Source organism: Pleurodeles waltl, chromosome 7 (assembly GCF_031143425.1).
Source record: "Pleurodeles waltl isolate 20211129_DDA chromosome 7, aPleWal1.hap1.20221129, whole genome shotgun sequence".
Classification (NCBI taxonomy): domain Eukaryota; kingdom Metazoa; phylum Chordata; class Amphibia; order Caudata; family Salamandridae; genus Pleurodeles; species Pleurodeles waltl.
The window spans coordinates 480,542,188-480,566,117 of NC_090446.1; the positions used below are offsets into that span (position 1 = coordinate 480,542,188).

Genomic DNA, 23,930 nt, shown 5'->3' on the forward strand with positions numbered 1-23,930 from the left:
AGAAATTCGCATTCAGTAGAACCTTCCAAGGACATTGGTTTTGGGCACGGACCAACAGAGTGTGGTTAAGGAAGAGATAAAGCCTATGTTAGAGGAGGGTGCAATTGTAGAGGGGAACAAAGAGAACAAAGTTTTTGTGAGTACTCTTCTTTGTAGAGAACAAAAGACAAGGAATGGAGGCAAGATGTTAACTTGAGGGACGTAAACAAGTTTCAAGTATACAGACATTTCAAGATGGGAGGTATCCATCTTTTTTAAAGACATGATATTGAAGAACAGCTGGTTACTAAAGTTGGATCTGAAAGATGCTTACTTTATGATTCTAGTGGCAAACAGCAGTCAGTCTTACTTTCTGTTCATTTGGCAGGATTGAATTTATCAGTTTTGTTGCATTCCATTTGGTCTATCCTCAGTGCCATGGTGTCACCAAGGTAATGAGGGCAGTGCTAGCTTACTTGAGAGACAGGGGGGTACTCGGACGATCATTTATCTAGATGACATTTTGATAATGTCTGTATTTGAATCAACTTCTGGAGGAATTGGGTATGCTGAATAAATCTGAAGAACTTACTGGAAAGTCAAGGGGCCACATGTATGAAACATATTTATATTCACAAACTGTGTGAATCACTAAATCACTGCAAAAGTGCAGTTTGTAGAAATGCCTTTACAAATGTATGTTATTCATTGGCAGTCCCATTTTAGGGAATAACAATTTTTGCGATTCCCTAAAATTGGGACTCCAAATAGAGAATCGCAATTATGATTCCCTAAGCACTTGCAACAAGCATTTCCTAAATGCGAAATGGGCATTTAGGGAATGCTATTACCACCAACTCCAAGTTGGTGGTAACGTGCAATAAAAAAAAAAAAAAAAATCTCACAATGCATTTTTTTAAAGTGCCATATAGCACACAAATGCCCGTAGGGCATGTTTGCGCTTTATATGTGCACAAGTTATTTTCAGGATCATCGAAGGGGGCCTTAGGCCCTCAGCACCCTTGATTGTGCATTTCCCAATTTAGGTAGTGCAAAACCATTCACACCTACGGGCCTTCAAGCCCATAGGAACAAATGGAGTCTCAATCCCAAATAGCGATTGCGATTCTGTAAAAAACCTTATTAGGTATTGACTGTTTTATTACATACAATTTTGCATTCCCTACATGGCAATTTCTTAAAATTTGCTATTTAGGGAATGCAAAATGGGATTTTGATACATCTGGCCCTATGTTTTATTGTGAACAAGGAGAGGTCACTTTTGACTCCAACATGCACTTTGGAAATTTTTGGTTTCATGATAACCACAATCGATGTGGTTTTATTATTATCAGTGGAGGTGACCAAGATAAGGAAGGAGATTCACTGTGTGCTGAAAAAAGATTGTTTGACCATAAGGGAATTAGCGAGGCTAAGAGGTCTGTTATCCCCTTCAGTTCAGACAGTTTTCACAGGTTTATGAACATCAATAAGAAATGGTAGTCATGGTAACAACAGTGCACTTCCCACAAGTGTCTGAAAGTAAACGTAGATCAGTATATGGGGGTGCAATGTGGCCCAATTTTTTTACTACCAAAAGACAAAAAATGTATGTATCACAAGGATACACAACATGTCCATAATAAGATAAGAACCACAGCATTCAATAAAAAAATGATATAGCAGATTAAGTAATTCGCTAAATATATGCTAGTATATAAAAAAAACCACACTCTTAAGTACACAGTATAAACTGCAGCGAAATATTAATTATTTTTCCTTGAAATCTTGGTTTATTTGTACCCAAACGTGCACACAATAACAGCTCGTTGAGGTCCAATAAACAGCAGCCAACACTTGTTTCGTCACACAGTGACTTTTTCAAGGCCGATCGAGCAAAATGTAAGGTCCCCATGTACTAGGATAATGTCAAAGATGAGTGAGATGCATTCGGGTATTTTATATAAGCAGCGTGGTTCAAAAGTACTGTGTTCAGTAACATTGTCTGCATAAGTAGGCTCCAAAGTTCAAAATCTTTAGGCACAAGTAGTAGGGGGGTAGATAGAACACCAGAGGTAACTATACTAAGTGTCCCCAGTGACCACGTACAAGGTAGTTACCCACCAAGTCGTCCTATAGGGTAACACATAGAGTTGTGGTTGGAGTTTGTGGGATTCAGGACCCTTTCCAGTGGACCCCGAGGAAATCTGCAGACAAGAGGAAGGATGGAGGGTGACTGACCCCATGATAACCAGATGTTAGGAGTACCTACACTAGGGACCCGAATGCAGAGGGGAGAAGGGACTCTCTGAAGTCAGTGGATGCCTCGGATTGTCCAGCTGCTATCGCGAGCCGTGAACCAGGCCAGTGGAACCTAGGGACGGATTCGAGACGTGGAGGACCTGCAATGTAAGGGGGGCAAAGTCCAGCATCCTTGGGGGTTCACAGGTAGTGCTGGTGGCAAAACCCACCCTCCGGAAGGTGAAGTTCCTGCAAGTTGGTGGAAGACATCCAACTGCGGTGTCTAGGAGCTACATAAGATCTCAGGAGTCACCTACGAGCTGCCCCTCAATGGTCGCTGGATTACAGGAGGGTCAGTGACCAGCCAGGTCACCAACAAGTGCTGATAAATGCAAGCAGGAGCTGAAGAAGTATTTGCAAAGTTGTGGGGATCAGCAAGGTCCAGGAGACTCTTTCCTTGAGGGTGAGTCAGGGCTGGCCCTCAGCACGCAGGAAGGCCAGCAGAAGTCATTGGAGCCACCCATGAGTGACCCACAGGCAATGAACACAGGGTGTCACAAGGGGGCCTTACCAGCACGTCAAAACAGAAGTCCCACGTTGCAGGATAGGGGCTGATTACCGAGTTGCAGTGTGCTAGAGGCTGAGGCTTCTTGGTGCCTGAAGATCTCCTGGTGAAAGAGTCAACAAGCCTTTGCAAATGCGACAATTGCAGTGCACAGGGGTTCCAGTCCAGTGGCTGTGGAAGGGGCCCACAGTCTCCCAAGTTGGGCAAAAGACAAGCAGGACCCAAAGGAAGCCAGACTCACCACCTGTGAAGCAGAGTCTTCAGATGTCCGTGGGGACAGCAGACCCTACCAGCCGGTTGACATTGTCTTGAGGTGCCTGCGGATGCAGGGGAGTGAGTTCTTCGTGCTTCCGGGTAGAAATAGAGTCCTTGTGATCATGGAGGATGCACAGCCTTGGATGTTGTAGAATTCTTGCAGGATCCGGAGAAACAATGTTGCAGTGGGAGCCTTCCCACCAGAAGCAGACATGTTTCGGTTCCAAAGCAGACCAGCAGCGGTTCCAGAGGCCAGGAGTAGAAGATGTCTTGCAGAGAGTTCCTTGGAGAGTCTTTCTCTAGGAATCTTAGCATTCACCCACAGGGGAGCCCTTTAGTAGCCCTAAAAGGGGGTTGGACAGTCTCTGAAGTGAACCACCTATCAGAGGGGGGTCCGGGACATCCTCTACCTGGCCTAACCAGTCAGATGCTCCCAGGGGCCTCCGCCCATCTTGTTTTTAAGATGGCAGAATCAAGTGGCCACCTGGCAGAGCTATGAGCACCTCCCTAAGGGAGGAGCTGGACAGGGGGGTGGTCACTCCCCTGTCCTTTGTGAGGTTTTGCGCCAGAGCGGAAACGGGGGTCCTGAACTGGTGCAAACCGGATAATGCAAGGAGGGCACCAAATGTGCCCTTCAAAGCAGTCTGGTGGCGCTCAGAGGTCACCCCACCCCACCCCAGCCCCCAGACACCTAATACACAGGCGGAGGTGGTCACACCTCTCTCTTAGAGGAAATCTTTTGTTCTGCCTCTCCGGCCTCAGCCTGGCTCACCGACAGGAGGGCAGAACAGTGTCTAGGGTCAGCAGCAGCATGAGCAGACCCCGTAAGATGCACAAGCAGAACTGGTGGATCCTCTAAGGAACCCCCAGAGTACATGGTATCATGCAACTAATGCTGGAATTGGTGTAGTTGCATGATTCCAACATGTTTGATATCAAACAAGCCTAGTTTTGGAGAAGCCATTATGAAGTTGGACCACTCGTGTTGACCAGTGTCCACTACGTACCTTAAAATGGCTTCCCCTCACTTACAGAGTCCAGAAATTGGCCTGGGGTCTGTAGAGGCAACCTCAAACTTAGTGACATGCACCCTGCCCTTGGGGTGAAGGGCCTACCAGAGGGGTGACCTATAATGTCTAAGTGCAGTGCCCAGATTCAGTGGTGAAAGGGTGCATTCATCATTTCACGCAGGCTGCAATGGCAGGCCTGCAGAAACAGTTTGCATAGGCTCCTATGGGTGGCACAGTACATGCTACAGCCCATGGGTATCCGTGGTATACCAATGCCAATACTAGGCACTTACATCGGTGCACCAGTATGCCAGTTGTGGTTGTAGAAAGTTTACCAGCAACCAAATTTACAGGAAAGAACACAGTCACTGGGGTCCTGATTAGCAGGATCCCAGCGAGCTACAGTCTAAACACACTGACATCAGGCCAAAAGTGGGGGTACCTATGCAAGAAAGATGGCATTTGCCTACAGGTATTGGGAGATATTCAGGTGTGTCAGGGCTTTCCGGAAAGGCAGGAAACTACTGGATAATCTTGGGCACCAGGTACTCTAAGTAGATATAAAGGAATTTGGAAATTATGGGTATGTTGGTGTTTGGAAAGGAGTTTGGATCTTGTGGAGGCACCTATAGTAGTGGTGGGTAAGTTTCTGGTGGAACAATTTGAAAAAGGCCTTAGTCAGGTTGACTGTAGAAGTGTAGGTACGAATGTCTTGGTTTGTAGAGTCCTAAAATGTATCAGATTGCGGAGACCTCCTAGGGCAAGGTTTGAGGTTTTGTGGGATGTCAATATAGTTTCATCTTTGTTGACCTAATGGCCAAGTAATAGATATTTGGAGTTGAAAAGATTGACTATGAAGTTAGCATCTTGGTTATGTTTGGATTCATGTCGCAGAGTTTTAGATGTAAAAGCTTTGGAGGTGAGTAACGGAGTGTTCGATGGCATATGTTGCTGCAGATACACATGTTTGGCACAGTCCGCTGCCTGGTGTTGGGCTCGGAGTATTACAAGTTGTTTTTCTTCGAAGAAGTCTTTTTTGGTCACGGGACCGAAGGACTCCTCCCTCTTCGGCTCCATTGCGCATGGGCGTCGACTCCATCTTAGATTGTTTTTTTCCGCTGTCGGGTTCGGACGTATTCCTTTTCGCTCCGTGTTTCGGTTCGGAAAGTTAGTCAGAATCTCGGAAGAAAGCGTCGGTATTGTTCCGTTCGGTATCGGGATAGTTAGGTACATCGACACCGATCATCGGAAGACTTTGGGGTAGCTTCGATTCCCCCATCAGGGCCTGGTCGGCCCGACCGCGTGCGACATCGAAGCCGATGGAACGGACCCCGTTCCGTTTCTGCCCAAAATGTCACAGTAAGTATCCTTATACAGATCAGCACTTGGTCTGTAACTTGTGCTTGTCCCCCGAGCACAAGGAGGATACCTGTGAGGCCTGTCGAGCCTTCCGGTCCAGAAAAACACTCCGGGACCGAAGAGCCAGGCGTCTACAAATGGCGTCCACGCCGACAAAACAACGTTTCGACGACGAAGAGGAAACATTCTCGGTTCCGGACTCAGAATCCGGAGACTCCGACGTCGAACAACAGCAACAAACTGTGAGTAAGACGTCGAAAAGTAAAACCATCGACAAAACGAAAGCCCAGGGGACGCCACTGCCAACAGGCCATGGCTCGACCCATAAAACAGGCGACCCGTCGAAGGCGCCGAAAAAGGGCACGCCCATAGCGAAGACACCCGACTCCGGTCGAGGGACCGCCATGGAGCAACCTCGGAGCCGAGAAAGCGGCTCCGAGAGACAAAAACAAGATACCGGCACCGAAAAACATCGGCACCGAGAATCCATGCCGAAAGGAACAAAAATTCTGTCGGTGCCGAAACCGAAAAAAGATTCTCTCTCGGCGCCGAAAAATACCACACCTTCATCCTACTCAGAGGAACAAGGAATAAGTGACCAGATGCACAGATTTGGACAAGAGCTCCAAAGTGTAGAATCAGACTACACACAAAAGAGACTGTACATCCAGCAAGACACAGGGAAGATATCAACCCTTCCCCCAATAATGAGGAAAAGAAGGATCAGTCTCCTCAAGGATAACGCACAACCACAAGCCAAAGTGGTTAAAAAAGTCACGCCTCCGCCCTCTCCACTACAACAGGCATCGCCGGCACAAACACCGCCACAAATGCACTCACCAGCGCAAACTACCATAAGTCAAGATAATCAGGATCAAGACGCTTGGGACCTATACGACACCCCAGTGCCGGACAATGATCCAGATTCATACCCTACAAAGCCGTCACCGCCAGAGGACAGTACCTCATACTCACAACTGGTGGCTAGGGCTGCAGAATTCCACAATGTCCAACTGCATTCCGATCCTATAGAGGATGATTTTTTATTTAACACCCTCTCGGCTACACATAGCCAATATCAATGTCTCCCAATGCTACCGGGGATGTTACGGCACGCAAAACAAATTTTTGAAGAGCCCGTAAAATCAAGAGCCATCACCCCAAGGGTGGATAAAAAATACAAACCACCACCCACAGATCCAGTGTTTATTACTTCGCAGTTACCACCTGACTCCGTAGTAGTAGGGGCAGCTCGCAAAAGAGCAAATTCCCATACATCTGGCGACGCCCCACCTCCGGACAAAGAAAGCAGAAAATTTGATGCGGCAGGAAAAAGAGTAGCATCACAGGCAGCCAACCAGTGGCGCATCGCAAATTCTCAAGCGCTGCTGGCCAGATATGACCGCGCTCACTGGGATGAGATGCAACTTCTCGTAGACCATCTTCCCCAAGAATACCAAAAAAGGGCGCAGCAAATAGTTGAAGAGGGACAAACGATCTCAAACAATCAAATCCGCTCTTCACTGGACGCAGCAGATACTGCAGCGAGAACAGTCAACACTGCTGTCACCATAAGGAGACACGCTTGGCTCCGCACTTCAGGCTTCAAACCTGAAATCCAGCAGGCTGTCCTTAATATGCCCTTCAACGAAAAACAACTTTTTGGCCCTGAAGTGGACACAGCCATTGAAAAACTTAAAAAGGACACAGACACGGCCAAGGCCATGGGCGCACTCTACTCCCCGCAGAGCAAAGGCTCTTTTAGAAAAACTCCATTTAGAGGGGGGTTTCGTGGCCAACCCACAGACACCACCAGCCAACAAACAAGAACCACACCATATCAGGGTTCCTTCCAAAGGGGAGGTTTCAGGGGATATAGAGGGGGTCAATTCCCAAGGAGTAGGGGAAGATTCCAGACTCCAAAAACACCTCCACCTAAACAGTGACTTTCAAGTCACGCAACCCCTTCACTCAACACCAGTGGGGGGAAGACTAAGCCAATTCTACCAATCTTGGCAACAGATTACAACAGACAATTGGGTATTAGCAATAATCCAACATGGCTATTGCATAGAATTCCACAAATTCCCACCAAACATCCCTCCCAAAACACGCAAAATGTCACCACAACATTTAGAACTTTTAGGACTAGAAGTTCAAGCACTACTGCAAAAGGATGCAATAGAGTTAGTACCAGTACAACAAAAAAACACAGGAGTTTACTCCCTGTACTTTCTAATTCCAAAAAAAGACAAAACATTAAGACCAATATTAGATCTCAGGACACTAAATACCTACATCATATCGGACCATTTTCACATGGTCACACTACAAGACATCATTCCACTGCTCAAACAGCAAGATTACATGACCACATTAGACCTAAAGGATGCGTACTTTCATATACCAATACACCCTTCTCACAGAAAGTACCTACGGTTCGTATTCAAAGGAATACATTACCAATTCAAAGTGTTGCCATTCGGAATAACAACTGCACCAAGAGTGTTCACAAAATGTCTAGCAGTAGTAGCAGCACACATCAGGAGACAACAGATACATGTGTTCCCTTACCTAGACGATTGGCTAATCAAGACCAACACAGTAAAAAAATGCGCAAACGACACCACATGTGTCATACAAACCCTTCACAAACTGGGGTTTTCCATCAACTATACAAAATCACACCTAGAACCGTGTCAGACACAACAATATCTAGGAGCAACCATCAACACATCAAAAGGAATTGCCACTCCAAGTCCACAAAGAGTGCAGGCATTCCACAAGGTAATAAGTGCTATGTTTCCAAACCAAAAGATACAAGCAAAATTTGTGCTAAAACTTCTAGGCATGATGTCATCATGCATAGCCATTGTCCCAAACGCAAGACTACACATGCGACCCTTACAACAGTGTCTAGCATCACAATGGTCACAGGCACAGGGTCAACTTCAAGATCTGGTGTTGGTAGACCGCCAAACATACCTCTCGCTTCTATGGTGGAACAGCAAAAATTTAAACAAAGGGCGGACATTTCAGGACCCAGTGCCTCAATACGTTATAACAACAGATGCTTCCATGACAGGGTGGGGAGCACACCTCAATCACCACAGCATTCAAGGACAATGGGATATACACCAAACAAAATTTCATATCAATTACCTAGAACTGTTAGCAGTATTTCTAGCGTTAAAAGCCTTCCAACCCATAATAACACACAAATACATTCTTGTCAAAACAGACAACATGACAACAATGTATTATTTAAACAAACAAGGAGGAACACACTCAACACAATTGTGCCTCCTAACACAAAAAATTTGGCAGTGGGCGATTCACAACAACATTCGCCTAATAGCACAATTTATTCCAGGAATACAAAACCAACTAGCAGACAACCTTTCGCGAGACCACCAACAAGTCCACGAATGGGAAATTCACCCCCAAGTTCTGAACAAGTACTTTCAAATTTGGGGAACACCCCAGATAGATTTGTTCGCAACAAAAGAAAACTCAAAATGCCAAAACTTCGCATCCAGGTACCCACACCGCGAATCACAAGGCAATGCTCTATGGATGAGTTGGTCAGGGATATTTGCATACGCTTTTCCCCCTCTCCCTCTCCTTCCATATCTAGTAAACAAGTTGAGTCAAAACCAACTCAAACTCATACTGATAGCACCCACATGGGCAAGACAACCTTGGTATACAACTCTACTAGACCTTTCACTAGTACCGCATGTCAAACTACCCAACAGACCAGATCTGTTAACACAACACAAACAACAGATCAGGCATCCAAACCCAGCATCATTGAATCTGGCAATTTGGCTCCTGAAATCCTAGAATTCGGACACTTAGACCTCACACAAGAATGCATGGAGGTCATAAAACAAGCTAGAAAATCTTCCACTAGACACTGCTATGCATCTAAGTGGAAAAGATTTGTTTACTACTGCCATGCCAATCAAATACAACCATTACATGCCTCTACGAAAGACATAGTAGGATACTTACTACATTTGCAAAAAGCAAATCTCGCTTTTTCATCTATAAAAATACACCTCGCAGCAATATCTGCTTACCTACAAACTACTCATTCATCGTCTCTATTTAGAATACCAGTTATTAAAGCATTCATGGAAGGGCTAAAAAGAATTATACCACCAAGAACACCACCAGTTCCTTCATGGAATCTTAACATCGTCTTAACAAGACTCATGGGTCCACCTTTCGAACCCATGCATTCCTGTGAAATGCAATATCTAACCTGGAAAGTCGCATTTCTCATTGCAATCACATCCCTCAGAAGAGTAAGTGAAATACAGGCATTTACCATACAAGAACCATTTATTCAAATACACAACAATAAAATAGTTCTAAGAACAAATCCAAAATTTCTGCCAAAAGTAATCTCACCATTCCATTTAAATCAAACAGTAGAATTGCCAGTGTTCTTCCCACAACCAAATTCCGTGGCTGAAAGGGCACTACATACATTAGACATCAAAAGAGCACTAATGTACTACATTGACAGAACAAAGCTAATCAGGAAAACAAAACAACTGTTCATAGCTTTTCAAAAACCACACATAGGAAATCCAATCTCTAAACAAGGCATTGCTAGATGGATAGTCAGATGTATTCAAACATGCTATCTTAAAGCCAAAAGAGAATTGCCTATTACACCAAAGGCACACTCAACCAGAAAGAAAGGTGCTACAATGGCCTTTCTAGGAAACATTCCTATGAGAGAAATATGTAAGGCTGCAACCTGGTCTACGCCTCATACGTTTACTAAACACTACTGTGTAGACGTACTAAATGCACAACAAGCTACAGTGGGCCAAGCTGTACTAAGAACATTATTCCAAACTACTTCAACTCCTACAGGCTAAACCACCGCTTTTAGGGGAGGTAACTGCTTTATAGTCTGTGCCAAACATGTGTATCTGCAGCAACATATGCCATCGAACTGAAAATGTCACTTACCCAGTGTACATCTGTTCGTGGCATTAGTCGCTGCAGATTCACATGTACCCTCCCACCTCCCTGGGAAGCCTGTAGCCGTTTAGAAGTAGATCATAAATCTTAAACTTCTGTACATTTGTAAATAATTATTATAAACTCTTAACGTACATACATATTCACTCCATTGCATGGGCACTATTTATAGCAAACAACTCCATCCTCACCCTCTGCGGGGAAAACAATCTAAGATGGAGTCGACGCCCATGCGCAATGGAGCCGAAGAGGGAGGAGTCCTTCGGTCCCGTGACCAAAAAAGACTTCTTCGAAGAAAAACAACTTGTAATACTCCGAGCCCAACACCAGGCAGCGGACTGTGCCAAACATGTGAATCTGCAGCGACTAATGCCACGAACAGATGTACACTGGGTAAGTGACATTTTCATTATTACCCTCTTGGGGTGACATTTGATATTACCAAAAGAACTAAAACAATGTTGGAAACTATTGAAACATGTAAGAAGCTGTGTTTGGTAGATTGTATGAATGAGTATGATTCTAGGATGGAGGATTATCGTCCTGATGGAATGAATCAATTAATGATCTCTTTTGTGAAGCCATTCAAGTCTGTAACTGCAGCTACCGTTGCATGATGGGTGAAATGTTTCATGCAACGTGCAGGTGTTCATTTACAAAAATTGTAAACTCATTTGATGAGAGGTGCAATGTCAGGCCAAGTTTTTTTGAAAGATAGGGGACTGGAAGAAATTACGAGAGCGGCTGAATGGTCGAATGCTTCTGTATTTGCAAACCATTATTGCAAGCCAATTGAGTGCATGGCAAATGGTTTATTAGAGGGCTACCAACTTGCATAATGCTAGCCTCCTTCCTTGAAATGAAATAGCGATTCTCCAAATAAAGTGGCTAGAGAATCTGAATTTCACTAAACACATGGAGGCTAGCATTATTCCACCTCAACTCCATGATTTTATAGGAGTAATATATATATAAATATGTAAGTTAAAAATGTGAAAAGGAGTGTAAGGATAACTTTGGTTATTTTATATTTTGAAGAATATTTAAAAAAAAATGTTTGTTTTCCGAAAGAAGAGAATTTTGTACAAGGAGAACAAGATGAAAGGTTTCACATTTAGAAGAGACAGATGATTCTGTGAAGGGACTGTTTATTTGTGGAATAAGGTTCTAGTTCTGGATTGTTAATGTTTTATCAATCAATCATTAAATTTATAAAGCGTGCTATGTACCCGTTAGGGTTTCGAGGCGCTAGGGGGGGGGGGTCGCTGCTATCGTTCGAAGAGCCATGTCTTGAGGAGTCTCCTGAAGGTGAGGAGGTCCTGGGTCTGGCGTAGTGAGGTCGGGAGTGAGTTCCAGGTCTTGGAGGCGAGGTGGGAGAAGGATCTGCCGCCAGAGGTCTTTCGCTGGATTCGGGGGACGATGGCGAGGGCAAGGTTGGCAGAGCGTAGTTGGCGTGAGGGAATGTAGAAGTTGAGTCTGGTGTTCAGGTAGGTGGCCGTTATGATGTAATATGTTCGTTAAAGTCCTGCATGGAGTGGCATTAAATGAAAATGCATAAGGCTAGCCTCCGTGTCTTTAATGAAATTCAGATTCTCTAGGCACTTTATTTGGAGAAGCCCTATTCCTCTCTGATTAGACACACTAGACGGGCCACTAACCTCCTTGCATTACAGTGCATCAGCGCAGCAGGACTGCAGACTAAGGGCATGCTAACTATTAAGGGATTGTAAATTGTTTAAAAATTCTTTAAAATATCAGACATTACAAATGATAGCATTTACATCGCTAGTATATTCTGAAGCCAACGATGCCATAATGATAGCAGCTAGGTTTCAGTTTTCTCCCAGAAGACTGCAAGCTTGGTTTTATCAGATCCTAAGGAGTTCCAGGGTATTAGATACTCAGAGAACATTTGATATTTTAAGGGTGGAGATTGGAGGCTAATGAAATGAAATCCGGCGTGAACGAAATAGGATATCTTAATGTTGATTTTGCCACTAATGAAATCTTCTAAAATGGTTGGATGAATGGGCAATCACACCAGATATTCCGAAAATCTCCAAACGGGCTGCAGACCCTCAAGCACAGGGGTTTGCTTTTTGATAAAACTTACTAATTTCGACAATTGTGCCATAATGAGGTCCATATTTTATCATTATCCCCAGGGTTTTATTCCAGAGAGTCTTATATGCAGAATTAGAGGGCAGCGCTCATTCCGTTATGATATTGTACCACTGAGTTATGTGTCCCCAAGTGTCGCAAGCTAATTGTACACATTTTTCCGTTGGCAAGAGCTCTCTGCTATAGTGACCTGTCTAGTTAAAGGATGAGGGACTCAGCGCCTCATCTGCACATTGTGAAAGCATTCTGATTCGCCTAAATGGAATTTCTGAAATATAAATATATCTGTGCCCTGAAACATATCTGAGATCAGTAGATACCGTTCGTCCATTCATCCGAAGGGCCAGGTTCAAGGGCAGGCATTAAGGCTTGGACCTGTATTGAATAGGTGTGTGGCGAGGGAAAGGAGATCAATGTGGATTTTCCCGCCACTGTGTCCCATATTCTAAGGGTGGTTCTTTTAGGTGTTTGGCCTACCATTTTCCGGTTTCCATATGAGATCCCAGATATAACCTATTGTGTTTTTTAGTTTTTTTTATATAGACGTTCAGAGCATTGCTCAACAGAAACGTATAAATACCAGGCTGGTGAAACTGCACAGCTTCATTTATTCAAATAGTGGCTTGCACATACAGTAGACCAATCAAGTTAATGGTAATGCAGCATAAACTACAAAGAATTCTGCACTGTGTTTAAGTTGGGCTAACAATAGGGGGAAATAGCTTTTTACCGATTGATAAGACAAGAGGGTTGCTTAAGTGCATCGTCTCGTGGGGCAAAGTGGTTTTGTCTGGGCTTGGGATTTCTGGGAAAGGCTTTCAAGGCTTGGGCTCGGGTTCTCCAAACGTTATCTTGGGCAACAGCGCATACTTAAGTTATACCACTAACTGGTTTGAGTCTTAAGTCCGTGTCACGTTGAGGGAGCAAGCACTTGGTTTGGTTTCATGCCAGCATTGTTTGCAGGAAAGGTTTAAACTTTGTAGCTCATTAGAATAAAGTTTACACCGCTTTGCCATAGTGTATGTTAGGCCATCTAGCAGGATTAGTAACATCTTAATGGAAAGGAGAGGACTGGCGATGCTGCAAAATTACACTATTCAGTCTCTTTCTAGTCCTTCAACATTTTTCAGTATTTCTGTGATTTGGCAAGCTCCCAGATGCACAAAATAAAGAGGGCACACTGGTGAGGCACAGTGGGAGCAGAGTGTGTTGGGGCACAGTCAGCAGAATTAAACTGGTCTCTCCAGTAGGATAAGCGGTAACCGGTACACACGCAGATACTGAAAGCTGATAGCAAATGTTCCTCGCCAGAGTATGTGTGAGTTTCTGCTGGTTATCTGGCACTCGGGGACTTTATAGATTGACCCAGAGGATGTGGAACCTGGCTGTGACGGCATAGAGAGTTGTGCTAAACAGGCCACATTTTTTTTTTTTTAGTAGTCTCGACACTTGTACTTATTTTTCCCCATATACATGCATTTGTGTCCACTTAGCCTGCTGTCGGCTTCATAGACAAGGAATTTATGAAGGAGGGCCTGTGGCCACAAGCACAGATGAAGTACATTGAATAACCTTAATGAGGTTGGATAGGAATAACACTGAAATCATTGGTTATTTACTTAACTTCCCACCACCCCTTAAACTGTTAAAAGACACAATTTAAGTATGATGATTAGGCTGGATACATAGGACATTTACTGTAAAATGTATCCACCCATGGACAGAGAATGAAAGCACATTTAATATGGCTTTAAGAGATTCGAGGGCATGCCCAAATGTCATGTTCCTTTTGTAGCATGCACCTTTCTCCACAGCAGCCACTCATAATTTGGCTGCTACATCAGAATTGTGTTTGGTTGTGATGTGTCATTGGGGGAGGTTTACCATGTGATGTAAAGAATAATGTTCTTTTTTGTCCCACTCTCCTTCCTTCCTTCCTTCCTCCCTCCACTGTGCAGACGCTGTGGTGATGTCGGCTGAGGCTTCTGTGGCCTTGCCTTCTCTGCTTGCTTCCGAAGGATGTCCTTCACTGGTACCTACCCAGCATCATCGGTCTGGCGTGACCTTTGATCTCAAGCCACTGAGTCCCAGCAGCAAATATGTGAAGCTGAATGTAGGGGGCTCCCTTCACTACACCACAGTGCAGACTCTCACTAAGCATGACACTATGTTGAAGGCCATGTTCAGTGGGCATATGGAAGTGCTGACTGACAGTGAAGGTACGGGTTTACTGTAAACAACAATGTATTTTGAGCGGCATCAGCAAAAAATTGAGGGGTAGCCATGAGGTACAGAGCTCAAAGGTATATTGAGTGAAGACGCCTGACAACTAGATCACAAAGTATGGACTATTATTGTGGAAATTGCCTACATCAAAGGCTAGCGTGGCTCAATGACTGTACTGGGGTGTATTAAGCTAACCGTGACATTGGAGTGCAACTAGTATTAAAGTAAAAGTGCAGAAGGGGAAATTTGCAAAGGTATGGGAGAGGTGGGAAAGTACCAGATGTGGTGCCAAGTACAAGAACGTTAATAGGATGGAGAAGCATCAACCCTTCTGTGTGGGGATAGTGATAATATTGAAGATGTGATGGCGGGTGGGAGGGGCATAGGGAAATAAAATGCCTGAAATATTTTACCCTAAGTGGTGATTTTGTTTCAGAGGGGCAAAAAACTGAATGGCCTAAGTGCCACGTCTCATACACTGTTCATCTACCCATTCTTGAACCATCACAGACTGGAGTTTTCTTTGCAGGATGGATTTTGATTGACCGGAGTGGAAAGCACTTTGGGACAATCCTGAACTATCTGCGGGATGGTTCAGTGTCCCTACCAGAGTCACAGCGGGAGCTGGAGGAGGTGCTGTGTGAGGCGCGATATTACCTCATCCAAGGACTGGTGGAGAGCTGCCAGCAGGCTATGCAGGTGAGTGGGGGCTTCTGCTAATACATTCCCTACTGCTGGTACTTCTCCCCATCTCTTCTGCCATCCATTTCCTAACCGAAACACAGCTGTACTGTTGTTCAGTATGGACCATACTGCTAACTAAAACCCATCTGTATTCCTCTCTGACCCAAACCCTACTACTACTCACATTAAACTATCAAAGACTTAAACATACTGCTGTTTTAAACACTGAGGTTATTCTTAACTACAGTAGCCCCACCCTACCCATAAACCCAGCCCTATACCTGACTCTAACAATGGCCAACCTTACTAAGCTGGTGAGGGTTCAGGTTTAAGGGGAAAGGAGGCTGGCCTTGGAAATTATATGAGGAGGTTGTGCGTTAGAGAGGCCTCAAGTCTGAGGAAGTAGTATATAGCAGAGGCAACATATTTTCTGAGAAAGGCAATGAAGACCGAGTAGAGGAGCAGGTAGTTGCAGTTTGAGGGAGTTGAGGCTAGTTTTGAGGGACAGCGCCTAAAGGTAGGTGGGAGCCGGATCGGTGCAATGCATTTGATAATTATAATAGCTTGTACCTGTGTTGTTTTTATATCATAATGGGTGGTGTTTCCAGTAGCTGTGACTAGCTGATGTTCCTATTGCCCCATTTATTTGTATTCCATGTATTCACCTGTGAGAAGGAGAAAGATGAGTCGGTTCTATCCGTATTGAGATCTGTGAGCTGCAGATTACACACCGATTTCTGCAGCAAGTACATCATTTACTGAGCTGTTTTAGCAATTTGGAGAGACCAGTATTAGAGGAGCCATGATTAGGGTTACAATCTTACTTTTGGTAATTAAGGACACTGTCTCCGATCCTGAATTTCAAACCCACAGATTATTCTTTTTGGGTGTGCTTGACTAATTAGTTCATTAGAAGAAAAAGAAGCAGCTCTCCGTCTCTCTAACGAATGTCTAGGGAGAAGGCCACCCTAGCTTTGAAGTTCATGTGAAGGGTCTGGGTTTGAGACTGAGAGAGAGGAGGTTCTTGTATTGAACAGTGCCACAGAGCCATAGGTCTTTCGGATGCTCCAGCCGTGTTAATTTGGTAAGAGGCTCATTTGAAAGAAGAATTGACCCAGAGCTGCTGTGGCTGTTATTCTGAGCCAATGAGTGAGGGTCTGCAAATAAGTATTTTCATCTTCCTGTTAGTCACAAAAGGCCAGCGGAGAGGAAAGAGATATGGATTCTCATCCAATGTAGACAGTTAACATGAGTAAATAAACGTAAATTAGAATAAGTAGTGCAAGCAAATAAAGAGACAGTTTGGAACTCTCTATAACACAAGATCTTTCTGTATCTTGGTGCTCTCCTTTTTTCAGCATGAGGTGCCCCATTAGGGGGAGGGGGGGGGAAGTCTCCACACCTCACCTTCACCATTCATAATTCTATTGGACATAGTATTTCTTTTCTTGCATATGGCACAACAATACACAGTCTTGCTAGGGCAATGGATCTTTTACGTACTTGACAGAGTGTACATCATACAACTAATGAATAGTCATTTGCAGAACAAAGGTTGGTGTCATGTAAGATACTAGCCAGGATCATGAAAACATGGTAGGGCTCGGATCCAAATCTGGTCACCTTGCATTACATCCTTCACTTGCAAACCAAAACAGTCAAAACCCTGGCACTCTCCAATGCTTCCACTTCCACATTTCAAATACCCAACATCTTTCCAGTTTTGAAAGTCAGTGGTCTAGCTGAACACGTCTACTTTGTTGGCAGGATGGTTTGTGGGAGAAGGAATTGGCATGAGGATGTGTCCATTACAAATGTCCAGATATTTTGTATGTTTTGTTATATACTATATGGATTCTGTGCCGGCTTTCTGATTGTTATGGCTAACAGGACCTGATGAACCCTGGGTGCTCCACTTGCTTCCGCTCTCTTCCACTCCTAACCCTGTTCTCCCTCCATCTATAAAGAGGATAATCTTTCCTTGGTTTTACCTAGGAAAAGGACAGAGGTGCACAGATCTTCCAATCTTCCTGAATTATCCTTTTTGTGGAGGCAGGAGAGCTCTTAACTCTCCGGTTAATTTTCTCCAAAGACTTCATACAGGAAATATGTGTTGTACTCAATATGAGTTGTTATTTTAATGCTTAAGTCCTAGAACTTGTAAATACTTGAAATAAGCTGTTATATAATTAATTGTTCAGGAACATTTTAGTGCACTAAATGTTTCTAATACTAGAAGTGACCAGATATTTTGTTTATCTGTCAGGCCATGTGTGGCGTTGGTGCTGCCTCGTGATTATTGTGGCTAACTGAGCCGGATCAGTCCTGGTTGCTCTGCTTCGGACTCTGTCCTCCACCTACCTGCCCTTACATCTTGGCCTCCCTGCCTCTAATGCGCTATATTTGCTTGGTTCCCCACCCCCAAACCTCTTTACCTTACGTTGATTTTTACTTTTCTACCCGGGTTGTCCAGGTAAAGGTTGGACGTTTAAGAGCATCATCCAATGAAATGTTTGCATTTGTGTTTGTTAGGGACTGCAAATGGCCTATGGCCAGAATCCTTGCCCTTTCACCCTTCTTCTGTCCTTCACCTATTCTTCCTTCTCTTCACTTAACCCAATGCATTATTCCTACAGGAAATCCTAAGTGAAATCTCAGCCCGCAACAGTGTCTACCAATAATTAAATACTGAAATCAACAAGTGGCTCACTGAGGTATCTATGCCCCAAAGTATTTCCCACTGGTTTAACACCACCACCAGAGCATAGACTTCTGTTTCTCCTGATGTGACTCTATATTTTACTTTATGGTGTCTTTGCGCTACAGTTGACTGAACACAAGTTTAAAGTTGCTTCACTGTGTTTCTCTGATTAGATTCAATACTCTTGTGGTTCTTAAGTATGACAGTAATGGGATGGTCTTCTGTTGTTCCTAGGTAGACTCCATGTAGTCTTCACTTTGTAGTTTATGCACCTCTTATACAATTCATCAGTTTCCTAAATCACTAACAGTTGTCCCCAATACCATTATTTTTATCCTCAATACCACTGTCTGAATTTCAGAATGTACTGATCCAACTGGCAGCTCCCACTTTATCACTTTTTTTTTTTTTTTTTTTAGCGGGTTGACCCTAGCTTAACGGCTTTCTGTCTTTCCTCAAACATGATATAGGGCCTGATTTAGGTCTTATAGGAGGGAAATACTCTGTCACAAACGTGACAGATTTCCCATCAGTTCTATGGAGATCATAATAAGGTGGACAGGATATAGATCACTTTTGTGACGGAGTGTTCCCTCTGTCAAGATCTATCAGGCCCCCTAATCTGTCTTAACCTTCTTTCTGTTCTTTCCTTGGTATCCAGTGTTTTTTGTGAGCTGGTCTAGGGAGAAAAAATGTAGACCTTTAAATTTTGAATGTAATACCAAACATTTTAGGTCATTGATATTTACTCTTCACTTCCCCGATATGATCAACTTTTCCACTCCACTATTTAGGTATAGTCCAGGGATACAAAAACTCTTGTGGTACTCAGCTGAATCTGTCTGAGATTTCTAGTACCCTGTATAGTAGCAATGATGTCCTTTTGATTCAGAGTAGCAATGTATCTGTGTTTTGTCCATATTTGTTTTTTTGGCATGCCTACCATCCTTTAGATGTTGCTTCATCCTTGCAAGTTTTTATTCTGTGGTGGTCTTCCCATATTCCAGAATCTACCCCTACAACAAGCTCAGGATGCAGTGGTTTCACTAACACCTGGTGTGGATTTAAAAGACCATGTATTTACTCAGCAGGCTTTCAATTAACAATCCTATCCTTTTAAGGATTGGTATCCTGAAGTCCTAATGCAGTAACACTTTGGTTCCAGCATATCTTTCTAACAAGGTCTCCCTTTATTTTTCAACATATGCCCCACAGGACCAAGTTAAAAGGGTGCTTACTGTCCTATGATTCAGACTTAATTTCAGAGCTAGTATTGATTTCTCGATTCTGTGGCGATCATTTAGGAATTCTCTTTCAATGAGACCATGCATCTACTTTCTTCATTGTTTCTTAAGACCATTGCAAAGAAATCTAATGGTAGTATGAGCAGTATAAATTCACTCATTCTTTCAATTAACATATTTCTTGATTCTGTTTTGAAGATCGTGGTTTATGACGGGTCATTTAGTTTCTTCCACCTCATCCTTTACCTTAAATGGCATTTTTCTGTCTGGCACCCTAGCCATTATATTTTGGAATCCTGCTGCAGTAATGAAATTCCTAGTTTCACCTCCTATTAAGCCACTGATGCTATGCATATCCCTTGGAATAGCAGCAATATACATAAGCCCCCAGCACTCTTCCAATGTTCCCATTTTTGTGCTGCTTATGTCTTTATAAGTCTATGTCTGCAATTTGATGCATGTGTCCATTTTGTTATTATCCAGCTGTTGACAGGGCACCTTTGGCTGTGCAGGAATTTGAAGTTTAAGGAGTAGGTGGAACTCTGGGTCAGTATCTGTTTTTCAACCTACTCACTTCCAGGTCTGCTATGGCGACAGTGGGTTTTATTGTGCTGCAACCTCTTTCAACTTTTATTAACTGTAGATTTCATCAGATGTTTGGCATTTCTCCTTCAGGTTATTAGTTGCTGCTGTTTACTTTATATTCACAGTGCACAAGAACTAATAGCTTGATGTCAATCATTGTTTGTAAACCCTTTTCATCACATCTAGTCATGTGCGATGCAGTGCTATGCTGAAGTGAACCAGCTGTTGTCCACTTTCCTCAGCCCCTTTACTTTAGAATAGTTAGACTAGAGCAAATCCAACATTCCTTGTAATAAGATCTTTGTATTAATTCTGCTTGTTTTACTGCTATCAGTTGGCCAGGGTCCGTTCTTATGATTAGGAACTTGTAGAAGCATCCTCTAAATGTTCATAGTTATCCACCCCTTCTGTGAGAAAGTGAATTTGACTGTTGCATCCTCACCCAGCATGCAAAAAGGCTTTGGAATCTGAAATTGTATTGTGTCATCGGACAGAGTTTTTTGGGATTGGGGTCACTGTTCTTTTACTGTCCCTGCCAACTGAGAATTCTTAGCATTTAGGCTACAAGTTACAGCAATGTGGCAAATCCTGATAGCTGCAGGGTGAATCACTAGTACTTTCTTACTGCAGCATTCCCTGAACCCAGGACCGAAACGCAGTGTGATCTATGTCACCCACCTTAAGAGAACCTCTGGTTGCCCTCCGGTTTCTAGAGAAAGCCCAATGTGGCTTGATGACTTGACATACTAGGTTGACATCCCAATTCAAATGTACTCAACCAGATCAAAAGCAGCCCCCTCCCCATACATTTATTTATTTAATTTGAGTCATGCTTTTTTCAGGGCACTCTACAGATCTATGCCGCTCGCTTTCTGCCTAAATACAACAAGGGACACTTTTTCTTCACTGATGTGGTCATGTAGTGTTTCGTGAAGTGTTTGCCAGAGACCTGACTGCCTGATAAATGTGCCTTCTCTTCCCTCTTATTTCTTGCTTCACAATGTCCATTAGTTTGGGAGTAGACACAGTCCAAGGCATGGAGTGAGATGAAGTAAACTTAATTGTGACTCCAGTACTCCTAGTTCACTTCCAGTGTATAATCAACACCTCTCCAGTTCCTCATTTCATCAACCATGCCTGCATGCTGTCTGGCTTGTAGCCATAAAGTGTGCAGCCATGCCAGGGAGGTAGTGTGGTAAGTGTGCAGCTGTGCCAGGGAGATAGTGCAATTGTGGTCTGGTACGGACATGCAGGCCTGTTCCAGCTCCTAAAACGTTGGTATAACGGCGAAGGCCAAATTTCTGGTGCCTCACCAAAATGAAGCTAGATGTAACCATTAATAATAGGTAATACTAGGAGTCCCAGAGTAACCACGGCGCTGACTAAATACGGGCTTGTAGCGAGCTCTGATACCCTAACAGCACCTCCTACGACCAGGAAATTAATAACCAAGACAGAAGAGCACACTAAATAGTCTCCACAAACAGCCAGATCTTTAGATTTTCCAAAAAGACAGGTAAATCTTATCAGAGTTTTTAGCTAAAAGTAGCGTATTTCAGTATTTCCTAGCCAAATAGGAGAAAGAGTGACCGCCATTGAGGGTTCCTGAGATGGTGGTGTTTTGTACGATATAAGAACATTAGCAAAGAATTCTAGACAATGCCTTGTGGTTGTTGAAGTTCAGTTGACCTATAGCTGTGATATTTCATAGACTGAAACCTGCTGGTGTCATGTAAGTTTGGACCTGGCCAGTATCTGTAGAGCATGTACATCATTTAACAATAACATATGGGCCTCCTATCTACTTTCAGAAGTATAGCCTTTTGAGGTTCACTTTATCTCACCATAACAACCTAACTCTTTATTCTCCTCAGCAAAAGATTGAGGGCTTTGACCCAATGTGCCTGATTCCAATGGTAACTTCGCCAAAGGAAGAGCAGAAGATTATTGCTTCTTGTGCTAAGGTGAGGATTCAAGGAAATGTAAAGTGACTACCCGACCCCCCTTTGGCGGCTAGAATGAAAGCAAATACATCATACAGCCCATTGAAAGCCCTCCTACACTGTTACCTGCTGCTGTCTTAGATTCTTTAGATCCAGAACACAAGTGCCTTTTCCTAGAGCTCGCCTTCAACTTGTGCTCCCACACCCTACCTTGCAGCTCAAACCTCATTGACACTCCAACACCACCCTCTACAGTTCTCTTATAGCCTGCTCTTCAACACCATTTCACTTCCTGATAGATTTCCATATTACACCATTCCTTACTAAGCTCATTAATGAAATACTTGCACTATTCCGTACACTCACCCTCACAGCCAGAGTTTCTGCTCCATTCTCTTTGGGCCTTATTCACAAAGGTAAACTTAGACGTTTGTTTATGTTTACGCTTTTTTTTTTAGTATTAACAATACTGCATTTTAGTATTAGGTTCATGAATGCATAGACTCCGAAGTCAGGGAGAAGAACTGCGAACAAAAAAAGATAGGCCGGTCCTAGGAACGTAGAACTCTAGGCATAGAACGATAGGCCTGTCCTACAGGACAAGCCTATCTTTTTATATGTGGAGAGTCCACACTTGTGAACTTGCTATTAAAATGCAGTTTAGTTTTGTGAATACTTAAAAAGTCAGACCACACTCTCCAGTACAGCTAAACGCCACACAATATTACCTAAAGCTCCACAACAACCAGCATTCTCTTCATTGTATGCAACTCGCACAGTGATGATTCTTACTCCATCACCTAATGCTCCCCTTACCCCAATCTCCTACACCATTCACTAGTTACTCCCCTGTCAGCACATTAAGGTAGTGTTGTAAGCCAGTAGAACCGAATGTATTTGGAAGTACATTTGAAGTGTAGGGTTGGAGGATTTTAGTTATGTTGAAGAAGTAGGTTGGATGGATGCAGGCTGATATACTAATTTTATTTTCATCTCCATCTCGTTTCCTTCTGCTTTAGCCTGTGGTGAAACTTTTACACAACCGAAGCAATAATAAATATTCATACACAAGGTCAGTACCCATGTGAATACATCTTTACAGGTTTTTCAGTCTCCTTTATCGTCTTTTACTCTTCCTTCCTTTCATTTTTTTCCACCTGTCCCCATTGCTCTCTCTCACTTTCTATTTTGTTTTCCAACATTTTCAGTCTCCTCTGCTCTCCCCACTGTATTCTTTTTCATCTTTACCCTTTTTTATTTTCTCTCTTTCTCTTTCCTTTTCTCTCTGCCCCCCAGTTTCCCTACACATCTTTCTTCTCTTTCCCTCTTTAGCCCATTCATCTAGATTTTCTAAGTATTACCTCTCTACTCCCTTGCTCATACTTTTTGCTTTCTCCGTTTCTCTCTTTGATGCCTTATCTTTCTGTTTCTGTTTCCACAACGTGTCATTCCTCTGTCTCATTCAGTCTACCATTTTCTGCTTATCTTTACTTATTCCCCTCACTCCATTTCTCATCAGTTCTGTCTTTTCTTTGAGCTGTTCTGTTTTTCTCCATTACATCTCTGTTGGCTCTGTCTCCCTGATTTCCTTCTCTGTTGCGTCTTTCTTTTTCTCATGCCTGTCTATATAGTTCATGTATGTCTCTTACCACACTTTCCTCTTTTCTTTCTTTGTATATTTTTTTGCCTGGTGTCTGTGTGCTTCGACTGTAGTTCACTGGGATCCTGCTAACCAGGATCCCAGTGACGGTGCTCTCTCTCGTAAATTTAGTTGTTGGTTACTTTTCACACCCACAATTGGCATACTGATGTACCCCTGTAAGTCCCTAGTATATGGGACCTAGGTACCCAGGGCATTGATACACCACAGGACCCCTATGGGCTGCAGCATGTTTTATGCCACCCGTAGGAACGCATACAATCTGTGACTGCAGGCCTGTCATTGCCAGAAACTAAATTAGAGAGATCCCCTCAAGCAAGAGAAGACAAGTATCCTCTGTCCACTTTCGGACT

General features: G+C 43.4%; 1 protein-coding gene across 3 annotated transcripts in view; it reads left to right on the forward strand.

The window, feature by feature from the left end:
- KCTD13 (potassium channel tetramerization domain containing 13) overlaps positions 1-23,930 on the forward strand; it is a 147,753-nt gene that overhangs the window by 32,418 nt on the left and 91,405 nt on the right. For all 3 annotated transcript variants that reach the window (XM_069244107.1, XM_069244111.1, XM_069244110.1), the window contains 4 exons: positions 14,493-14,753; positions 15,290-15,459; positions 21,849-21,938; positions 22,937-22,989. In XM_069244107.1, the coding sequence (XP_069100208.1) occupies positions 14,504-14,753; positions 15,290-15,459; positions 21,849-21,938; positions 22,937-22,989 (563 nt within the window). In that variant the 5' untranslated portion in view covers positions 14,493-14,503. The remainder of the gene's footprint in view (positions 1-14,492; positions 14,754-15,289; positions 15,460-21,848; positions 21,939-22,936; positions 22,990-23,930) is intronic.